Source organism: Dipodomys spectabilis, unplaced genomic scaffold (assembly GCF_019054845.1).
Source record: "Dipodomys spectabilis isolate Male_0828 unplaced genomic scaffold, ASM1905484v1 ptg000826l, whole genome shotgun sequence".
NCBI lineage: Eukaryota > Metazoa > Chordata > Mammalia > Rodentia > Heteromyidae > Dipodomys > Dipodomys spectabilis.
In genome coordinates, this window is record NW_024871503.1 from 566,999 (window position 1) to 588,659 (window position 21,661).

At 44.2% G+C, this 21,661-nt stretch overlaps 1 protein-coding gene across 2 annotated transcripts in view; it reads right to left on the minus strand.

Annotated features, from left to right (window-relative positions):
* Positions 1-21,661, minus strand: part of Coro1c (coronin 1C) — a 73,471-nt gene that overhangs the window by 45,272 nt on the left and 6,538 nt on the right. The window contains exons 1-2 of one of the 2 annotated variants that reach the window (XM_042673401.1): positions 17,188-17,245; positions 679-878 (exon numbers count right to left, since the gene is read on the minus strand). In XM_042673401.1, the coding sequence (XP_042529335.1) occupies positions 679-878; positions 17,188-17,227 (240 nt within the window). In that variant the 5' untranslated portion in view covers positions 17,228-17,245. Of the gene's footprint in view, positions 1-678; positions 879-17,187; positions 17,246-21,661 lie in introns of those variants that run through there. The other variant, XM_042673402.1, reaches the window with a different exon arrangement.

Genomic DNA, 21,661 nt, shown 5'->3' on the forward strand with positions numbered 1-21,661 from the left:
AAAGTCTATGAAACTTTTTTTTTTTTTGTCGGTCATGGGCCTTGAACTCTGGGCCTGAGTACTGTCCCTCAGCTCTTCAGCTCAAGGCTAACGCTCTACCACTTGAGCTACAGCGCCACTTCTGGTTTTCTGGTGGTTTATTGGAGATAAGAGTTTCAGGGACTTTCCTGCCTGGGCTGGCTTTGAACAGTGATCCTCAGATCTCAGCCTTCTGAGTAGCTATGATTACAGGCATGAGCAACCGGCACCCGGCCCATGAAACTCTTATTTCCAATTAACCACCAGAAAACCGAAGTGGAGCTGTAGCTTAAAGTGGTAGAGTCACGGCATTGAGCAGAAAAGCTCAGGGACAGTGTCAGGCCCTGAGTTCAAGCCCACGACCGACAGAAGAAAAAAAAAAAAGTGTCTTGAAAAGTGATTACAAATCAAATCATAAAATTCTTATGCCTATGCTCACATCCTCATAATAATCTTTTTACCCAGAAGGCACACCCAGGACAGAGGTCATTATGTATTATTTAATGTTTTCTCTGTTAGAGAAAAACTGATGTGATTGGGACTTCAATTACATCAGAGTCTAAGAGTCTTAGTCTTGGTCTTAGCTTCAGTGTCAATCAACATCAGTATGGACGGACACTCCAAGAGGCCGTGCAACGGAGGAGAGGTCAAACCACTCACCTTGTGCAAAGGGAGCACCAGGAATGCTCCTCCCCCACTGGCTTCTATGATGATGGCAACAAATCTGGGATTGACAGCACAAAAGGAGCTATCCCAGGTCACACGAGAAACCCGGATGTCATCATAGCACTGGTCATTCTTCACGGCTTGTCCAAATACATGCCGGAACTTGCTCTGTCGTACCACTCGCCGCATGGTTTCTGCAGAAGAGTAGGAATTCTGTTAGAATTTCACACCAAACTGAAGAGGAATGGTATGGCATTTTGTCTGCTCTCTTAAAAAGTGGCCAACTCACAAATCCAAATTTCCACATACCCAGAAAAAACTGCAAAATGTGAAAGGGAAAAAATTACAAAGGAATAAAAAAATCCCCAACCCAAAGCCCAGAAACAGCTCACTTTTCATTTCACGAGAAAGAGTGAAGCAAAGACTGGACAATTAGCCTTTCGGGGATAGGCGGGAACTGGTGGGCAATGCTCTCTAACCCCTTCCCATTTCCAAAGATAAGAAAACTCCCAAGTGTTACGTGTGAAGCTGAAGAAAGCCCCCACACAAGTTATGCTTCCCAACCACTCCTCTCAGCCTGCCAAGGTAGCTTTTTCAGTTTTTAAGCATTTTCCCCAGACATCAGCAGTCTGCTGTCTGAGAACTTTGCCTGCTACCCAGAGGGTGCCCACAGATCAGCTATGCAGGGTGGGGAGTTAAAGAGACATAAGCAACCATCCTGTCTTCAATTCAAGAGCCTTTTAACATCTCTTGTAAGACAGGCATGAAAATCAGAGCAACTTACTTCCAACTGCCCCACACCCAAGTGGCACACAGTGAGAACAGAAAAACCAGCCATAGCTGCCGTAGGTCAAGAGCTAGGTCTTGAAAAAAAGTGCTTAAGTGGGAAGTAGGCCGTCAAAGCCACATTTAGGATAACAGGAAGTCTAGCAGTAGCATACTGGAGGGATTAGATGGAGAATCGGAGGGCAGGGAGAGGTGACAGAGGGCCAGGTTCCTGGGTTTTGCTCACAGGCCAGATAGACAGGTGCAGTGACAGATTTGTGCTTTTGGGTCATCAGGCTGCACCTGGCTAAGATTTCCTAGACTGTGCTGTGATTTTCCAATCTGCAACATTCTGTTCAATCTACAACATTCTGTTCAAAATGGTTATAGAGTAGAAGGAGCCTGGACGGAGCCTAAGTGGAACTGGAATACAGTCAAACCTCATCAACTGAGCTGAAAACCAAATCTCCATGAACAGAGGTGGGTTGACACCTGTCCACTCCTTCCAAGTGGAACACCAGTGGGTTGCTGCTAATCCTCATCCTTCAATTCCCTTCCTCATGGCCCTGGGCCCACTGCTAAAGGTGGAGAGAACTCATGTTTACCAGAGCTCCTTCTCGCCTTCCCAGGCACGTGCAGAAATGGCCTCTCTCCAATGCTGGGGGCATTTTGGCATGCCATACCATGGTGTTCCTGGCCCAGCTGTTACCATGTTACCAGATCTTCCCAGCATACTGCCAGAACTATACATTTTGAGTTCTTGCTAGAGGAGATGGCGAACAATATGCTTATACTTGGCCAGGCTCCTTCACTTTTGAAACAGTATGAGTTTCAAGTATACGTTAAAGACAGCTTCCATGAGATGGTAAGAACCAGAAGGAAAGCACATCCAAACAAATGCCAAGGTAGAGCCAGCTGGTCTCAGGATCCATCTCCCTGCATGACCAGAGTTTTCCAGCAAGTATTCTGAGTTAACATGGAAGAAGAAAAAAAAAAAAGATTGCAGCAGGCCAACAAGTCAATATGCTTCATATAAAAGTTCTTAGCTGAATGTGTTAGCTCACATCTGGAATCCTAGCTACTCTGGAGGCTGAAATGGGGAAGACTGTAGTTTGAGGCCAGCCCAGACAAAATAGTTCATGAAACCCCATCTCAACTAATGAAGAGCTGGGCATAGTACCCCACAACTGTCAACCTAACTGCTTAAAAGGTACAAATAGGAGGATCAAGCTGGGCACGGGTGGCTCATACCTATAATCCTAACTACTCAGGAGACTGAATCTGAGGGTCACAGTTCAAAACCAGCAGGAAAGTCCATGAGACTCTTATCTCCAATTAACCACCAGAAAGCCAGGAATGGTATTGTGGCTCAAGTGGTAGAGCACTAGCTTGAGCTGAAGAGCTCAGGGATAGCACCCTGCCCAGAGTTCAAGCCCCATAACCAACCAAAAAAAAAGAAAGAAAAAAAAAAAAAAAAAGGAGGATCAGGGTCCATCCAGATGGGCCTGTGGTAGGCAAGCTAGCAAGCATGAGGCCCTGAGAACTCAATCCTCAGTATTGTTAGAGAAAAAAAAGTTCTTACAAATTCATACAACTAAAATCCAATAGAAATCAGGCAACAGATATGAGGTAATCCACACACGAAATATACATGGGATTTAGCACCATTCCTTCTGAAATCCTAAAAAAGCCCCAGTAAAGGAATACAAGTAGGGACAAGCACCAAAGGACAAGAGAACAGGAAAGGAGGCTGCAAGAGGAGGAATAACAACAAAATACTGAATGCTGGGAGGTGGTGTGCGTGTAACTGGTTGAAGCTGAGTGTCATTCACTCAGCGGAGTACCTCAGGAGGAGCCAACGTTCTCTGCAAATCCCCAGAACAACAACAAAAAGTCCCCAGAACAACAAAAAAAGAACGTGTGTGTACCTCTAAAGAGGGGGTGGAAGAGGGATGAACAGAGGACTAACTAAAAGCCTGAAAGATGAGAGTTACTGGACAGCGGATCCCCTCCCTCCACAGCTACCTAACTAGGAGATTGGCTGCTCCCTTCCCAGCAGAAGCCAGGAGGGGCCAGGCATGGCACTGAGAGTCACAGTCTCTGCTGTCAATATTCTGCTGAGCATCGTCTGGACAGGTAAAACATCACCACAGGCCACACAAAGTGGCCAATCGAAGCAGACAGCCCCAGGGCAGCCAATGAGCAGCACGCAGACATATGTGCCTATCCTGTCACTGTGCCCAATGATTCTGCAGGCTTCAGGCTGTTCCCCAATCCTGCTAGATCCCACAATTCCAACAGCCCCACCCACTCAATCTTGAGGAACAGAACTCGCTGTACTCAAGGAGCTTCTCTTACTTTTCCCGGGATCAGGCCAGCATTCACACTTTTCAATGTGAGAGTACAGGAAGGTCTCTAACTAACTCCCCATCTAATGTCCTAGTAATATGCAGAAAAAGATGTATGTCATCCTGTGCCTATTTGGTGGATAATACACAAATTGGCTGTCTGGTCATAGAAAGTCACTTCTCCATCATACATGGGGACAACTATTGTCACCCTATCCATGTTTGGGCAGAAGGGTACTGAGTAATGCTAGCTGCAGAGCATCATGGGAAGAGCCAGTGTTTCCACAGTGCTGTGCTGAGTCAGGCAGGCTGGAGAAAGGCTTGACGGGCGCTGCGAGCCCATTCACATCCAAGGTCAAACCCGATCTGGGCTCAGCTGTGCACACGTGACTCCTCTGTTTCAGCTGCGCGGTGCTGTGTCTCAGGCCCTCCAAGCGCACAATAGAGAACGGCAATTAAGAGAGCAAGCTCCAGAAACAGACAGCTGCCGAGAGTGAGGAGCACGGCTGCGCCATTTACTTCCTAGCCATGGTTCACTAGGCAAATCACGGAATCTCCATGTCACACTCTCTATTTAGAGGCAGACAATGCACATACAGTTGAACTGATAGTGAGGTCAGCACTCGGTGATGGGATGGTGGCAAGAGATTACCATGTGTTCGCATCTAGTATAGTTAGTCACACAAAACTAAGCATTCAATGAATGTCAACTACTGTTATCCTCCTAGGAATTGACACAAGACCACGGACATCCTGGCTCTACCACTTACTGTTAGCAATTACTTAACCTCTCTGAGCATCGGCTTCCTCACCTATAAAATGAAGGGAATGATACCTAAAGTAAGAATTTAAACCAAAACCTGACAAAGAAAGCCCATGTCCAAATGACTTCACCCTAATACCTATGAAACAAGTAAAGAATATCAATTCTTCACAAATCCTTCAAAAAAACCTAAGCAAGCACTTCCAATGAATTATATAAAGTCAGGATTACCTTCACGCCAAACTGAAGACAGTATAAGGACTACAGAATAATATTTTCTTCAGAATAATATTTTTATGAATATGGATGAAAAAACCCTCAACAAAATAGTAGCAAACCTCTGAGCATGAGAGTATATGCCTGTAATCCCAACTACTTGGGAGAAAGAGATAGGAAGATCATGTCTGAGGCTACCCCAGGCAAAAGCTCATGAGACCCTCTGAAATATAAATATAGGGAAAAAAAGGCTGGAGGCATGTCTCAATGGGCAAGCTTGAAGCCCTGATTTGAAGCCTTGATTTGAAACTTATCCCAATCCTCCATCCCACAAAAACAAAAAGGAAATCAAATCCAATAACATATAAAAGGAACTATATATATACAATGACCAGGTGGTTTTATACCAGGAATTCAAGGAAGGTTGGTTCAACACCTAAACTAATTAGTGTAACTCTCACAACAGGATTTAAAGTAAAAAATCATATGACCATCTTCAACAAAGCATTTGTCAAAATCTAACACACATTCACAGGAAGATATTCAACAAACTAGGAATAGAACTTTTTCAGTCTGACAAAGGGCAAACATGAAGACACTACATCAAATATACTACATAGTGGTGAAAGGTACTTTTTCCCTAAGATGAGAAGGAAGGCAAGGAAGGACCTGTGCTCTGGCCACTAGTTCTTGTCCTACAGGTTCTTGCAGGACAATTAAACAAGCAAGGAGTAGTAAAAGACATGCATACTGAAGAGGAAGAAATAAAACTTTCTATATACAGATGACACCATCTTAGATTGAGAAAATCTTAAGGAATCCATTAAAAGAACAACAATAAACAAATGCACTAAGGTTACAATAAAAAAGGATTAGCACATAAAGCCGGGCACCAGTTGCTCAGCTGTTGGTTCACGCCTGTAATCCTAGCTACCCAGGAAGCTCAGATCTGAGGATTGCAGTTCAAAGCCAGCCAGGGCAAGAAAGTCTATGAGACTTTTTTTTTGGGTCCGGTCATGGGGCTTGAACTCTGGGCCTGGGCGCTGTCCCTCAGCTCTTCAGCTCAAGGCTAGCGCCCTACCACTTGAGCCATAGCGCCACTTCTGGCTTTTTTTTTTTTTGTTTATGTGGTGCTGAGGAATGGAACCCAGGGCCTCATGCATGCAAGGCAAGCGCTCTACCACTGAGCCACCTTCCCAGCCCTCCATGAGACTCTTATCTCCAATTAACCACCAGAAAACTGGAAACCATGACCAACCAAAAATAAAGTTAGCACATAAAAATTATGTGGTTTTAAAAAAATTGGTACTGAAGTTTGAACTCAGGACCTGAATGCTGCCCTTAGGTTTTTTTATTCAAGACCTGTACTCTACCACTTGAGCCACAGCTCAACTTATGGCTCATGTGGTAGTGGACTAGCATCAAGCAAAATAGCCAGTGAAGCTAGGAATGAATAGCTCACACCTGTAATCTACTCAAGAGGTTGAGATCTGAGGATAGCAATTCAAAGCCAGCCAGGGCAGGAAAGTTCATGAGATTCTTTTTTTTTTTTTTTCTCCAGTCGTGGGGCCTGAACTCTGGGCCTGGGCGCTGTCCTCAGCTCTTCAGCTCAAGGCTAGTTCACTACCACTTGAGCCACAGTGCCACTTCTGGCTTCTGTGGTGCTGAGGAATGGAACCCAGGGCCTCATGTATGCAAGACAAGCACTCTACCACTGAGCTACCTTCCCAGCCAAAGCCTCTTATTTCTAATTAACAACCAAAATGCCAGAAGTGGAGCTGTGACTCAAGGGCTAGAATACTAGCTTTGAATGAAAAAGCTCCAATACAGTCCCCATGTCCTGAATTCAAGCCCCAGGATTGGCACACAAAAAAAGAAGCCAAGCAAGTGTGAGGTCCTGAGTTTAAACCCCAGTACAGCACTAAAAGGAAGAAAGGAAGGAAAGAAAGATGTAAGGAAGGGAAGGAGGGAGGGAGGAAGGAAGGATACATTTGACAAGTACATTATATACAATCTATAGTACATAAACATTATCTATTATTTAAGAGAATATGAATAGGTTTTCCCAGTTCAAAGAAAAAATTCAGGTCAGCTCTCTAGTGATTATGGGCCCAAGAATATAATATTCATATATGAACCAACACTGGCTTATCAAGGATCCTTTATAAACTTCTATATTCTCTTATCTCAGAAACGGTATTTACTACACTTTAACTTCTTTTCAAAGTGAAGAATAAATTGGAAACTAACTGAACCACAAAAAGTGTCTGTGGCTCAAGTGTTAGAGCATCTGCTAGCAAGCACACAGCACTAAGTTCAAACCCCAGTATGCGGGGAGGACATCAAACTTAGCATTTATTTTACTAGACATTTTCTTTTCTTTTTTCTTTTTTTTGTGTCCGGTCGTGGGGCCTGAACTCTGGCCCTGGGCGCTGTCCCTCAGCTCTTCAGCTCAAGGCTAGCACTCTACCACTTGAGCCACAGTACCACTTCCGGCTTTTTTCTTATGTGGTGCTGAGGAATCGAACCCAGGGCCTCGAGCATGCAAGGCAAGTGCGCTACCACTGAGCCACCTTCCCAGTCCACTAGACATTTTTTGTTTTATCTTTTTGTTCTTGAGAGAAGGTTCACTATATAGCCCAAGCTGGTCTCACAACCCTCTGCACTGGCCACATAAGAGCTAGGATTACAGCATGTGTCACCATCCCTAGTTAGTGTCTTATTAGGTATCTTGTTCCAAACTGGTTAGACAAATTACAAAACAAAAGTATTCCCCAAAGCAAAGGGTTCCTTCAAACTAAAGTACTTCATAAGTGAATCTCATTCTCCATCACACCAAAAAGAATAAACAAATGCAATCAGCCCTAATCCAATGATACAATAGGTACAACTTCAAATCTCTTGTCAAGAGAACAATTCAGGAGGCTGGGAAGGTGGCTCAGTGGTAGAGTGCTTGCCTTGCATGCATGAGGCCCTGGGTTCGATTCTTCAGCACCACATAAGCAGAAAAAGCTGCTATGTCTCAAGTGGCAGAGTGCTAGCTGAAGAGCTGAGGGACAGCACGGAAGCCCAGAGTTCATGCCCAAAACACCTGAGTAAATGTTACTATATTTTTCTCTTCCTGCTTCCATCAATCTCATTTTTTAAAAAAAAATGACCACAAATTGGACATTTTCCTGTTTGTTGAGAAGTTATCTGTTTAAAGATTCCAGCAGATGTATTCCTATTGCCCACATGAAAGGAAACACATCCTGCTAGAAGCACATACAGGAAAATCCCTGCCAGTAGCCAAATCCTGCTAGGCTACAACCCAGTGTTAGTGCCTGAGAGGACTCAGGAGGCCTGGAACAGGCTCTATGTATGGATCTGTGGCTCAAGTGATAGGATACCTTGAACAAAAAAGCTGAGGGTCAGTGCCCAGGCCCTGAGTTCAAATCACCGGACTGGTACCAAAAAAAGAAATGTAGTAAGCCTATGCAGAATACACATTCAAGAGAACTAAGGACCAAAACAAATAATTAAATACAAAAACTCAACATTTATCATTATGAATATGAGATGAGACTTTCCCCAACTTTCCTACATAAAATCCATCAGTGACACTTCAAGAAATTCTAACAACTCAAGCTTTCTTCCTGCATCTGTTTCATAAAGCTGCATAAATGAAACATTCCAAGGAAAAAACCAATTTACCCATTAAATGTAATAAGAGCTATTTTAAAAAGCAAAAAGACTACATGCAACGTTCACTATAAAGCACAGCAGACAGCCTGACACATGACAGACCTGCTCATCCACAGCAACCGTGTCTGAGACTCCACTCCGCTGCTGACATGGACTTGTGAGCAAAATGTTCTTTCTGAGAAACTGCTGACGGCCTTGCTATTGGTTCCATGTATCAGGTCAACAAGAATGGTAAGAAGAGGGGAGGGGAATTCAAGCTCAGTGAAGCCTTCCAAGTAGTTTCATTCCATTCTTCAACCAGGTAACAGACAAAATGTCAAGAAGTATAATCATTGTTAATGCAAATTCCATAGTCCAATATAGTCTTTTAAATGATTCTAGGAACAAAGAGATTATACACAGCAGGTCCAGGCCCTGGTCTCACGGAAGCCCTGAGTAGAAGGGATTCCTGAGCTCATCATTCCAGCCCCAAGCATTAGGTGACTGGCCCACTGACGGATGAGTCACAAGGTAAAGGGCGGTTCACCTTCCAACTCACAGATACAACTCTCCTCCAAGCCAGTCACACAAGTTTTCTTCCTGTTGTTGTTGGTTTTTGTTTTTTTGGGGGGGTGATTTTTTGTTTTTGTTTTGGTGGTCGTGGGGCTTGAACTCTAGGCCTGGGTGCTGTCCCTGAGCTCCTCAGCTCAAGGGGAGTGCTTTACCACTCGAACCACAGCACCACTTCCGGTTTTTGACTGGTGAATTGGAGATAAAAGTCTTGCAGACTTTCCTGCCTGGGGTGGATTTGAACAGCGATATTCAGATCTCAGCCTCCTGAGTGAAAAACTGAAGCCTGGCTTAGGGAGAAAGGGAGATTGTTGTTTTGCGCGCGTGTATGTGCCTGTGCCTGTGTGTGTGTGTGTGTGTGTCTGTGTGTGTGTGTCTGTGTGTGTGTGTCTGTGTGTGTGTTGAGGTACTGGGATTTCAACTCAATGCCTTGCACTTGCTAGGCAGGCACTCTTCCATTTGAACCATGGCCCCAGCCTCTGTGCATTTTTAAAATATAAAACTACGGCTGGGAATGTGGCTTGGTGGTAGAGTGCTTGCCTAGCATGCATGAAGCCCGGGTTAATTCCTCAGCACCACATACACAGAAAAAGCCAGAAGTGGTGCTGTGGCTCCAGTGGTAGAGTGCTAGCCTTGAGCAAAAGGAGCTTGGGGGCAATATCCAGGCCCTGAGTTCAAGCCACAGGACTGGCAAAAAGTTTAAAAAAATTATATACATACACACACACACACACACACACACACACACACACACACACACACACACACACACACACACACAAAGAAGCCAGCCTATCCTTTGTAAACATAGGTAAGAATAGAAAAATCAAAAGATGAAAGAGGCTCTAATCATTCAAGTGTCTGGAAACAAACAGACAATTAATTAGGTACATCCAAGAAAGTGAATTGTTTCTTCTGCTTGAAACCCCTTATAACTCAATTGTTGAAAAGGAAACATGAAAGAACTGACTAGAACACTAGAAATGTGTATTTCAAGGGCAGTTTCTAAAAGGTAAGATAAAATGAAGACGGTCTGAATTTAAAATTTTTAATTTTAAAGCTTCCAAAGAAAAGTGTCTTTGCAGTTCATTATCTGCAAACTTAGGAACTTCTCAGAGATGCTGGAGATTGCCTAACACACAATACATAAACCTTGACAGTTGAAAGTAAACGGGTGGATAGATAGGAAAACAACCACTGTCTGTGAGACTCTGAAGTTCCATTAACCAGCAAAAAAAAAAACCAAAGGTGGAAGTGTGGCTTGGATGGTAGACCACTATCCTTGATCAAAAAAACTAAGGGTAGCACTCAAGGTTCTCTAAGTTCAAGCTACAGCATCAGCACCAGAAACACACACACACATATTCAAATGCACTCTCTACCTGTACTAAGAGATCCTTTATGAACTGAAAGATGCCATAATGGAACCTAACTCAACTACAGCCTAGTAAATAGAGCTGATAATACAGAAATCTTACAATTATTAAATCATGAAATGATAAGGCCTTAGGAGAATCACTAGTTGGCCAACATCATCGAAGGCATGTATTTTATTGCAGAGATAATGTGCCAGGATGACATGTTTATAACCCCTCAGAGCTCCCAGTCCTCTACTAACCACCAGCGACTTTACACACACAGCTACCCCATCCCTGGAGCTTTGGAGAGAACACTGCAGGAGAAACCACCTCCTGAATCCGGTGAAGGCGCTCCCTGCCAGAGAGAAAAGCAGCACCACCGGCACTGCCCCCGGCTGCAGCTACCTCCCTGAAGTGTGTCCCAGGAGACTAGATATTAAAGCTGAATTCTGCCTCTCTCTGCAAAGAGGTAAATTAGTCCCAAAGTTCTGGAACCAACTGCACAACCTTTATAAACATGAATGACCCAGTGATCTCACTTAAAATCAACATGAATGCATTTCAAAATTCTTTTACTATACTGATGACACAGTTCTCTTGTCAATAACAGGTTTAAAAAAAAGCTATATATGACTGTCCAAATTTGCTAAGTCCGTTTTCCACTACTTAGTCGGATGGAGTTTCTCTTGAAATAAAATTTTAATAATTCTTTGGCAAGCTTCTTCTACTAGGAAATGAAATTACTGAACTCTCAGATCTTTGAAAAACAAAAGAATAAAATGGCATTCTTATGAAGAACCTCAGAAAGCCAGGCACAGGCAAAACTAGCAGTATAAAAAAAATGAAACCGTCTGCTGAGCGTCGTGGCACACACTGCAATCCCAGCACTCAGGAGGTGAAGGCAGAGGCAGGAGCCAGCCTAGGGGTGCATATTGAAATACTGACTCAAGTTGTTTTTTTTTTTAAACCTTCCACTAAAGAATTTCAGTCTTGCTGGGCACCAGTGGCTGACACCTATAATCCTAGCTACTCAGGAGGCTGAGATCTGAGGATCCCAGTTCAAAGCCAGCCCGGGCAGGAAAGTTCGTGAGACTTTTATCTCCAATAAACCACCAGCAAACCGGAAGTGGCACTGTGATTCAAGTGGTAGAATGCTCACCTTGAACTGAAGAGTGCAGGGACAGCACCCAGGCCCAGTGTTCAAGCCCCGAGAGCAACAACAACAACAACAAAAGAATTTTAGTCTTGCAGGGAGCCTGTGGCACCTATAATCCTAGCTACTCAGGAGTCTGAGATGTGAGTCAGCCTGGGCAAGGCAAGTCCGTGAGACTCTTATCTCCAATAAACCATCAGAAAACTGGAAGTGGCGCTGTGGCTCAAGTGGTAGAGCGCTCACCTTGAGCTGAAGAGTTAAGGGACAGTGCCTAGACCTAGAGTTCAAGCCCCACAACTGACCAAAAAAGAAAAGAAAAAAAAAAGAATTTCCATCTTCTTTTTAATGCCCTATATCCTGAGCAAGCAGGGATTTAAGTGGTCGAAATGAACATACTCCCAATCCCCACCCACTAAAACCATTCCAAAATCATTCTGCTATTGGCTTCTTCAAATATAAAATGTGAAGCTGAATAGATGATTTCCAGGGTCCTATCACAGTCAAAGCCTCTTTCTTTTGCTAGGACTAGTCCACACCCCGTAAGAAAACACAATTGACTGAGAACAAGCTAATTACCAAGGTTATAATCCCCAGGGTCATACATCACACATACACTCTGATGTGAATGCTACGTAAGTCCTTATTGCACTCTTTTATTCAACCACCATGTGTCAAGATTTGATCATGTGCCAGGCACCGGGCCAATAACCGAGCAGGCTGTTCTGGCCCTGGCTCTCATGGGGCTCAGTCTATGGGTGGAGACACACCATAATCTGATAGTCACACAAGTGTGACGAGCAATGGGATAAAGAAGTGTCTAAAAGGATCAGTCAATAATCACAGGGCTAGAACCTGTACAGGAGCTCAGAGAAGGGCACTTAAGCTGAAACCAAAAGAATAGAAGCTACTTGAGCAGAAGAAAATACAAATGAGTTCCAGCAGAGAGCAAGCACTAGTCAGAACCCATACTACTAAGCAAAGCAGGGGAAAGGGGACATGGAGCCCAGACAGCCAGGCTACAAGGCAATGGGTGGAGAGCTGGCCGGCCCCAGGATCACACAGGGTGTAGGCCAGGTTATCATTCCCTGAAAATGCTTGGGAGTCACAGAAAATTGCTAAAATCTGACACAATCAGATTTGCATTGAAGAGGTCTCCCTGAATGCAGCTGGAAGACAGCTGCGTAGCCAAGGGCATCCACAGGATGCAGGGAAGCAGTAGGAATCCCCTACTTCTCCAGGCCACGAGTGACAGTCCCAATAGAAAAGAGGCAAATGGGTAAAGGCAAAAGACTGATGGCGGCTGGATTTCACAGTTCCAAATAAGGAGGACACGTAACAGTGATGCAGAGTTTTGACTCATGAAACCAGATGGCTGAGCTTTTGGGGACTAAAGATGACATACTACCTTGTAGCAGTAGCTCCTTCCCATTACAGCTAGGATATGTGAAAAGAGTAAGGCCATAGGGGAAACAGTTTTAAATATATATTAAAACATAATTACCTTTTCAGATTAATAATTATATTTAAAAGGCACAATACTATGAATTGGAGGCACAGCTCAATTGCAGGGCATTTATGTGGTAGAACATGTGCCTAACACACAGGAAGGCCAAGGCTCAATCTTCAACAACAGCGCGCGCACACACACACACACACACACACACACACACACACACACACACACACACGAGAGAGAGAGTGAGGGAAAGGAAGAGAAGGAAAAAATTACAATCATTTGCCTAAAAAGATGTTTGAAACGAGTGAAAACACTGAGCGTGCTATTTGAAAATAAAAGTAACATGGTTTAGAATAAAAATCTTCCTAGGGCTGGGAAGGTGGCTCAGTGGTAGAGTGCTTGCCTTGCATGCCTGAGGCTCTGGGTTCGGTTCCTCAGCACCATATAAGCAAAAAGAAAAAAGCCAGAAGTGGCGCTGTGCCTCAAGTGGTAGAGCGCTAGCCTTGAACTGAAGAGCTGAGGGACAGTGCCCAGGCCCAGAGTTCAGGCCCCACGACCGGACCCCCCCCCCCAAAAAAAAAGAAGAATAAAAATCTTCCTATATTTATGAAATTTTCAGACATCCTATAGAACAGGAAAGTATGCCTTTGACAATCTTACTCCTGCACCTTAGGAAAAAATCTTAGCACAGCAGTGTTCTTACAAAGAGTTTGGGATGACTACAGTAGCACTACTTTCAAGAGAGTACAAAAAACTGCAAGAAGGTAACTCACTGAGGAACATGGAATTACAACAACCAGATATTTTACCACTACCCCAATGCCTTTACAAATCTCAGCTCTTTCAGAAGAAAACACCATACATGCAAGTTCATCAACAAAACAAATCCTTCCCTCCCCCGCTCCCAAGTAGAGACAAATACACAAGCCCATTTTCAGGAGGAAGCATTTGGGACATCATGTGAGTGACTACTGTATGAGCAGCATTAGCAGGTAAAACCCTAACTTGAAAGAAAAAAAAAAAATCCACCTCCCTTCCAGCCGGTTCAAGACTTCACCACAGCCCTTACTCACGTGTGTTAAGTTACTGAAACTCTTTGAAGCAACTACATTTATGGTTCGTAGTAATCTCCAAAAATAACACACATAAACACAAATGCAATAACAATTCACAACTCACTACCATTTATAATATCACTAGTAAAAAGATAAACCTAAGCCTAGAGTTTCCAAATTGTTAAATACTGATGGACTCGTAAATGATGCAGTGATGGAAGAGATGAAATGGAGTACAAATCACCTTGTATTATTTACTCGGTTCTTGTTAATTTTCCACTCAATTTCAAACGCATGCCAGGTGCCAGTGGCTCATGCCTATAATCCTAGCAGAAGGCTGAGATATAAGGACCGTGGGTCAAAGCCAGCCCAGGCAGGAAAACCCAAGAGACTCTTATCTATAACTAACCACCAAAAAAAAGCTGTGAGCGCAGCTGTGGCTCAAGTGGCAAAGTGCTAGCCATGAGCAAAAAAGCTCAGGGACAATACACTGGCCCTGAGTTCAAGCTTAGTCTCACACACACACACACACACACACACACACACACACACACGCCCCGAGTTCAAGCTTAGTCACACACACACACACACACACACACACACACACACACACACACACACACACACACACACACACACACACACACACAGTAATTTCAAACACATCAAATGCCCCAAGCCCTGCCGTCTGATTCCTCTGGGGCTGGCCTACATTCTCACTAGGCCACTGTGGATAAACCTTACTTCCTTCCCCAGGGAGAATGTGAGGCCATGATGCCTGCTGGGCTGGGCCATCTGTGCCATTAAGGAGAAGCTCTACTGTCTACAGACATAGAGAAAGTAGACATTCAATAGCGATCTTAACACAAAATCCTCATCTTGAGAAAAACTATGGTTCTTCCCATATCTACTATGTCCAAGACTTTCAGAGAAAAGTGAGCTTTAGCCAGGTGCCAGTGGCTCACGCCTGTAATCCTAGCTACTCAAGAGGCTGAGATCTAAGGATGATCCCAGTTCAAAGCCAGTCCAGGCAGGAAAATCTGTCAGACTCTTATCTCAATAAACCACCAGAAATCCAGAAGTGGCGCTGTGGCTCAAACGGTAGAATGCTCACTTTGAGCTGAAGAGCTGAAGGACAGTAGCCAGGCCCAGACTTCAAACCCCATGACTGACAAAAGAAAAAGTCAAACTTACTAAGCCAGAGCAACAAATCAAAGTCACAAGAGCCATAGATCTCCAATATTTTCCAATATTTACTCACAAAATCAGCTAAGTAAACTCTCAATAAACATCACAATAGGACGTCACTCTGCTTTTCATGAAATTTAGACTTTAAATAAAACTCTAAAATTCACTTTACAAATAAAACATTTTTCAATAAACAAAGGTACTCTGGGTTCAACCCCCGTATGGCAATAAAAGGATAAATACATGTGCATACACATCTTGCTAAGGGATTTACATAGGACAATTATGAGGGGGACTAATCATAAATACAAGTTTATAATAGGGCTCCTACACCTCAGAAACTTCATTCCTTTCATCTAGAAAAACAGCAACGCTGTATCACAGTGTTGTTATCCACAGTGTATGAGGCAGACGTGAGCCGGCTATGCTACTCACACGTACTGAGCATTAGCTGCGCACTAGGCACAGGCGAGGTAACCGAGGCATGGAAAAGGGAAGGCAGGTAGAAAATAATGGCTCACACTTCGTGTTTAATTTTTCACTTACTTAATCCCCAAAAGTAATTAGTACTGGCCTAGGAACCACTAATAACTAGCAATACCCACAGGTTAACATTTCTTTCTTTTTTTGCAACTCCATCTCCAAATATTATCTGCATTTCATTCAGACTCTATAATACAGAAGTACATTCCTTAATGTCACAACTTCCCACAAGCTGGCCACCCCACTGCCCATCTCATACTGCTCCCCAATTACACCTGTTCTCAGCCGGCTCAGTACATCATACACCCTGGGCAGGAGCCCATGCTCAGACTTACAGAGTGATCCAACACATCTCTCGCCTGATTTCCCACCAAAATTCAGCACCAAAGTAACATATACTCGAGGACTAGAGGAAATTTATAGTGTATTTTCTCAACTTTTTATACATTTCTAAAGTAAACATTAAGCTTGCCATCAAGAACCTTTAGTATAAATATATTAATGGCACTAGAAAAAAAATTCCTATTACCCTGAGGATCATAAAATGTCTGTGTGAACAGTGTGCTTGGAAACGAGGTAGCCCAAGGCTCCACAGAGGCAGTAACGCCTGTAATCCTAACTGCTCAGGAGGCTGGGATCTGAGGACTGAGGTTCAAATCCAGCCTGGGCAGGAAAGTCTGTGAGACTCTCATCTCCAATTAACCACCAGAAAACTGGAAGTGGCGCTGTGGGTCAAGTGGTGGAGCACTTGCCCTTGAGCTGAAGAGCTGAGGGACTGTGCCCAGGCCTGGAGTTCAAGCCCCATCACCACCACCACCACCAACAACAACAAAATTATTAATGTCAGGCTGACCCCCCCCCCCCCAAACACACACATTTGGAATCCTAGCTACTCAGGAGACTGAGATCTAAGGATTGAGGTTTGAAGTTAGCCCTCACAGAAAAGTTCATGAGACTCATATCCAACTAACCACCAAAAAAATGTAAGTGGACCTACTGATCAAGGTGAGTGCTAGTCTCGAGCAAAAAAGGTCAGACAGCACCAACACCCTAAGTTCAAACCCCAGGCTGGCACAAATATACATACACGTTGTAGCTCTAACAGGAGTGTGAGTAAGGCAACACATTGACCTAACAATGGATAATTGTGGTGGTAGTAGTGTAGTAGCAACTGTAGTCAGCTACAAATATATTAGTGGAAATTCATTTGAGCCATTTGCTTGGCTCCCGCTATTTAATCAGCCCCAAAGTAGGAGAGGCTGAAGGAAGAGGAGGCCCTTGGAGGGCCTCTCGATGTGGCATGCATCCTCTGAGTGCCACATGGCCTGCAGGGAGGACTTGGGGGGTGGAGCATGGTCCCTTATTTCTCTTTCCCACATGAGTCTCTGCTCCCAAGATCCAGACTCCCACTATCCTCACTAATAACTTATTAAAAACCAAAACAAAACTGTGCTGTGAATTCATTTTTCCAAGCTGGGAACTTACCCACAGCTTCTAATGCTGAATCCATAAGGAAAAATGCCATCCAAGTTCCAAGTGAGCTTACAGTCTCTGGGGACCAAATGTACAACTTGGCTGTGAAACAGCAACTACACCAGGGCTCTCAAGGGGTCACGTTTGGTCACAAGTACCCTATGCAGGCGTGCTGCACAAGGATCCACCTGACAGGGCAGTGCCGCCCACTGCATTCAAGGCATCTCTGCCTTGATCACACTGGAAGCCTTTAGGGGAAGAAAATCGAGACTTTCAATTCACCTTTTCCTGCAGCAGCTACAAAGCAGCACCGAAGGGCTCACGTAAGAATCTAAAGGACAGCTCCTCTATTTCTAAAACAGACAACACATGCGTTAAGTATCACCTCAAAGAACAGTGGCCAGCCCTGGTTGGCTCCAGTCTCTCTTGCTTGCCAAGAAAAACTCAAATGACAATGTTAAGCTAAAGATACGACTAACCACAAACAGCTCACCACCATCTAGCTTATAAAGTGACTAGTGTCCTCATAAATCCCTCTGCCTAACGGAAAGGCTAGCTCAAGTTCACGCATGTTCCTCAATCGCCGCTCAGGCAGCATGTGAGCTTTCATATTAATAAGTCAGTCTCGATTCTTTAAGTTCCTAAGAATGAAAGGAATTACAATCTTTAACTAGAAAAGAATGCTTGACCGCTATGAAAAGGAATTTAAGTATCTTTCATATGAAGTAAGCAAATAACAGTGATTAAACATTTGTCATAAAGAAGGGGTGCTTAAGAATTTTGTCAAGCACTCCATAATGTCAAGAGTGGAAAACACACCCCCAGGGGCTTTACACTCCCAACTTCCTTTCCCATGTATCTGGTAAGACTCTCATGAAATAACTCCAGGGTTGTTCATCCTGGATGAAGACCTTCATAGTGGCTGGCACCTGGGGACCCACACTGGATTTCACAAGAGGATAAGCAAGGCACTTACTTGTCAGACCACCACGTGACCAGACTTGCTGACTGGCTTGGCTCCCCAAAGACAGAGGGACTACACTGAGAAACAACGGCCAACTTTTACTAATCCCAAATAGTCTTCTTTATCCTCTACAATCTAGTTCCAGTACCGCAATTGTTTAACCTGTCCAGACTTAATACTTTCATATACAGATGATCTGCTGGTACCAATTCTTCTGGCAAGGTACAATACAAATGCACTCTAGTAAAATTAACTGGTCCTTAAAAGTCAAAGACAAATCCTTATAAACCACTGCTGATGGATGCTCAGACTGTAAAATTGAGAAAACTGAAAGTTAATGAGACACTGACAAAGAATGTCATATTAAAACTAGGAAATCAAAGCCAGGTACTGGTGGCTCACACCTGTAATCCTAGCTACTCAGGAGGCTGAGATCTGAGGATCACAGTCCCAAGCCAGCCCGGGCAGGAAAGTCTATGAGACTCTTACCTCCAATAAGCCACTCAGAAAACTGGAAGGTATGCTGTAGTTCAAGGGGTAGAGCACTCGCTTTGAGCTGAAGAGCTGAGTAACGGTGCCCAAGACCCCAAAGTTCAAGTCCCATTATGGACTAAAAAAAAACCTAGGAAATCAGCCAGACTCTTGAGGTTGAAGCAGAAGGATCCTAAATTCAAGACCAGACTGGGCTGTAGGAAGAGTCTCCCCCAGCTGGCCCCAAGGAAAAAAATCCAGGAAATTAAATATACCAAGATTCATCAAGGGCCATCCAAGAGATTCCCTATATTTTTCAAGTTTCTAAAATATACACGTAAAATCCTTCCGACAACATGGGCCAATCATCACACTTTAGTACATCTGAGGATGTGGAAAAACAACTGTGTAACAAACTGAAGAGATAAAACCTGGATGCAGTCTCAGTGTGCAGGTCTGGCACAAGACTATGGTGCAAGTTAAGAAAGCTGAATTGAAGCCCAATACCAGTGGCTCATGCCTGTAATCCTAGCTACTCAGGAGGCTGAGATCTAAGGATCGCAGCTCAAAGGGCCAGCCTGGGCAAGAAAGTCCCTGAGACCCTCTCGGATTAACCAGCAAAGTGCTGGAAGTGGAGGTGTGGCTCAAGTGACAGAGTACTAGCCTTGAGTGAAAAAGGGACAGCACCTAGACCCTGAGTTCAAAGCTTAACTGTTGCACTGAGTCAGAAACTAAAAATGGACAGCATGACCAGGTTACATTACAAAAAAAGGGGGAGGAGCCTAAAAATTAGAATAAAAATGGAAACTACTATAAATCCACTCTAATAATTAGAAAAGAAATGCAAAGGCCACATGGCATGAAGTCTGAGTGGGGTGGGAACAGTTAGACTCCTGGTTGGGTAGGTTGCTTCTGCCCTGGGAGCTCACAGCAGAGCCCAAAGGCACAGTCTCTCAAATGTTCCTCAAAGGACAGATTATTCAAAAGGTGATACAATATAGCATAAAGCCGGACCAGTGGCTCACACCTGGAATCCTAGCTACTCAGGAGGCTCAGATCCAGTGATCACAGTTCAAAGCCAGCCCAGGCAGAAAAGTCTGTGAGACTCTTATCTCCACTAAACTACAAGAGAAAGAGACAGAGACAGAGACAGAGAGAAAGTAAGGAAGCAAGCAAGCAAGCAAGCAGGCTGGAAGTCGAGCTGTGGCTCAAGTGGTAGAGCATAAGCCTTATGCAAAAAAGTCAAGCACAGAGCCCAGGCCCTGAGTCCAAGCCCCAGGACTGGCCAAAAACAAAACAAAACAAAAAATCCTGGCATTAGATATGATCTATTACTCAGGATTTTAAGTGCAAAGAATGCCTTAAATCCAGTAGTCCAGAGTCCTGACTACTCTGGTACATGCCAGTCTCTCTCCCTCAGACCTTGGCATCACTAATTTCTCAATACTGCATCAAATAGAAGGAACTGGTTTTTGCTGTTAATTTTTAAGACCCAAATGATAGGCCTAATGATAGGCTCTTTTCCCACACACAGATTTATACTTTATCATAATGCCACCAGTCATAATATGACCAGGTGAGTATCTCAGGACTGAGTACTATCTCCTTCTAAACCCCGAACCCCTACACAGACAGAATGAATACAAGCAGAAGGCCTGAATAAGGGAAACTTGTCTGAATAGGCAGTTCCAACTCAGACAGATGCAAATATACTCCCTATTTGTTGTTACCTCCCTCTCCTCCCAAAATAAGACACTGCTCCCTTCAGTGGTGGAAATGAGAATCCATACTTAGCAGCCTAACATCACAAGTACAACGTATCAGACTTCCTCCATTTCCTTCTCCACAGTTGTTCACTAACAGCTGGAGTCTACTCTGTATCACAACTTTCTCGTCCCTTCCTCCACTAACTGTTGGCAAGAACCCTGGAAGGTAGCCAACAGGCATCTCTCTACTACCAAGGAGGAAACTGAGGCTCTGGCACGGCCAAGAGCGAAACCCAGATCAGCCTAGCTGTAAAGGCCTATACAGCTGTATGTATGTGTTGATACTGGACTTAAACTCAAACACTACATGAGGGGGGAAAAAAAAAAAAGAAACTTTCTTTATGGTCCTGGGGCTTGAACTCAGGGCCTGAGTTCTGTCCTTGAACTTTTCAAAAGTTAATTATCTATTACTTGAACCACAGCTCCAGGTTCAGCTTTTTAGGTGGTTAATTGGAGATAAGCGTCTCATAGACTTTCTGCTTGGTCTGGCCTTGAACCATGATCCTCAGTTCTCAGCCTTGTGAGCAGTAAGGACTACAGGCATGAGCCCCTGACATCTACCATAAAATATATTGAATACATTTATAAAGACTAGGAGACTAAGTATAGCTAAAGATTACGGACTCAAATCAGGTTAGTTTAACCTAAATATAAGGATGTTAATAATCAGACAAACCCTCTGACCCCAGTTAAGCTCAATAATGCACGCTTCTCCCAGCAAATCCCAATAGGCAGTGGTAGACAAGTGGGAGCAGCGATGGCAGTGCGCCTTCCCTCTGTGGAAATCTCTTGCCTACGCTGCTCTCTGGGAAGAGCCGCCACACTGCAAGCTCAAATCATCCAGGCTGGGCTCCTCAGCACTCAGGAGCAATGGCCGTGTGCTACACCAGGACAGAGGCACCGCCTGCTTGTGCATGCCGGCACCTGCCTTTGCGGAAGAGGCGGTGTGTAGGGAGGGAACGTCACACCCACTTGCCCACAGGTCTCACGGGATTTGGAAAGTAAAAGGGGGCCAGTGAGTAATGAGTGCATCACAAGACTAGAGATAGGACGGTTCAGGGAGTGGCACTGGGGAGGAAGACTGGAAGGAAACAATGAGCAGGCCCACATCAGAAACGTGTGTGTGATCCACACACAGCTAGAATGCAATGGGGGGCAGCTAGAGGACGGGAACAAAGGACATGGTCCCTGATGAACCCTTTGCATCAAAGCACACGTGAAAATGAACTAGTTCAAATCTTTCCCAAGCCCTTTCACCCCTGGCTTCTAATTTACAGACCATCAA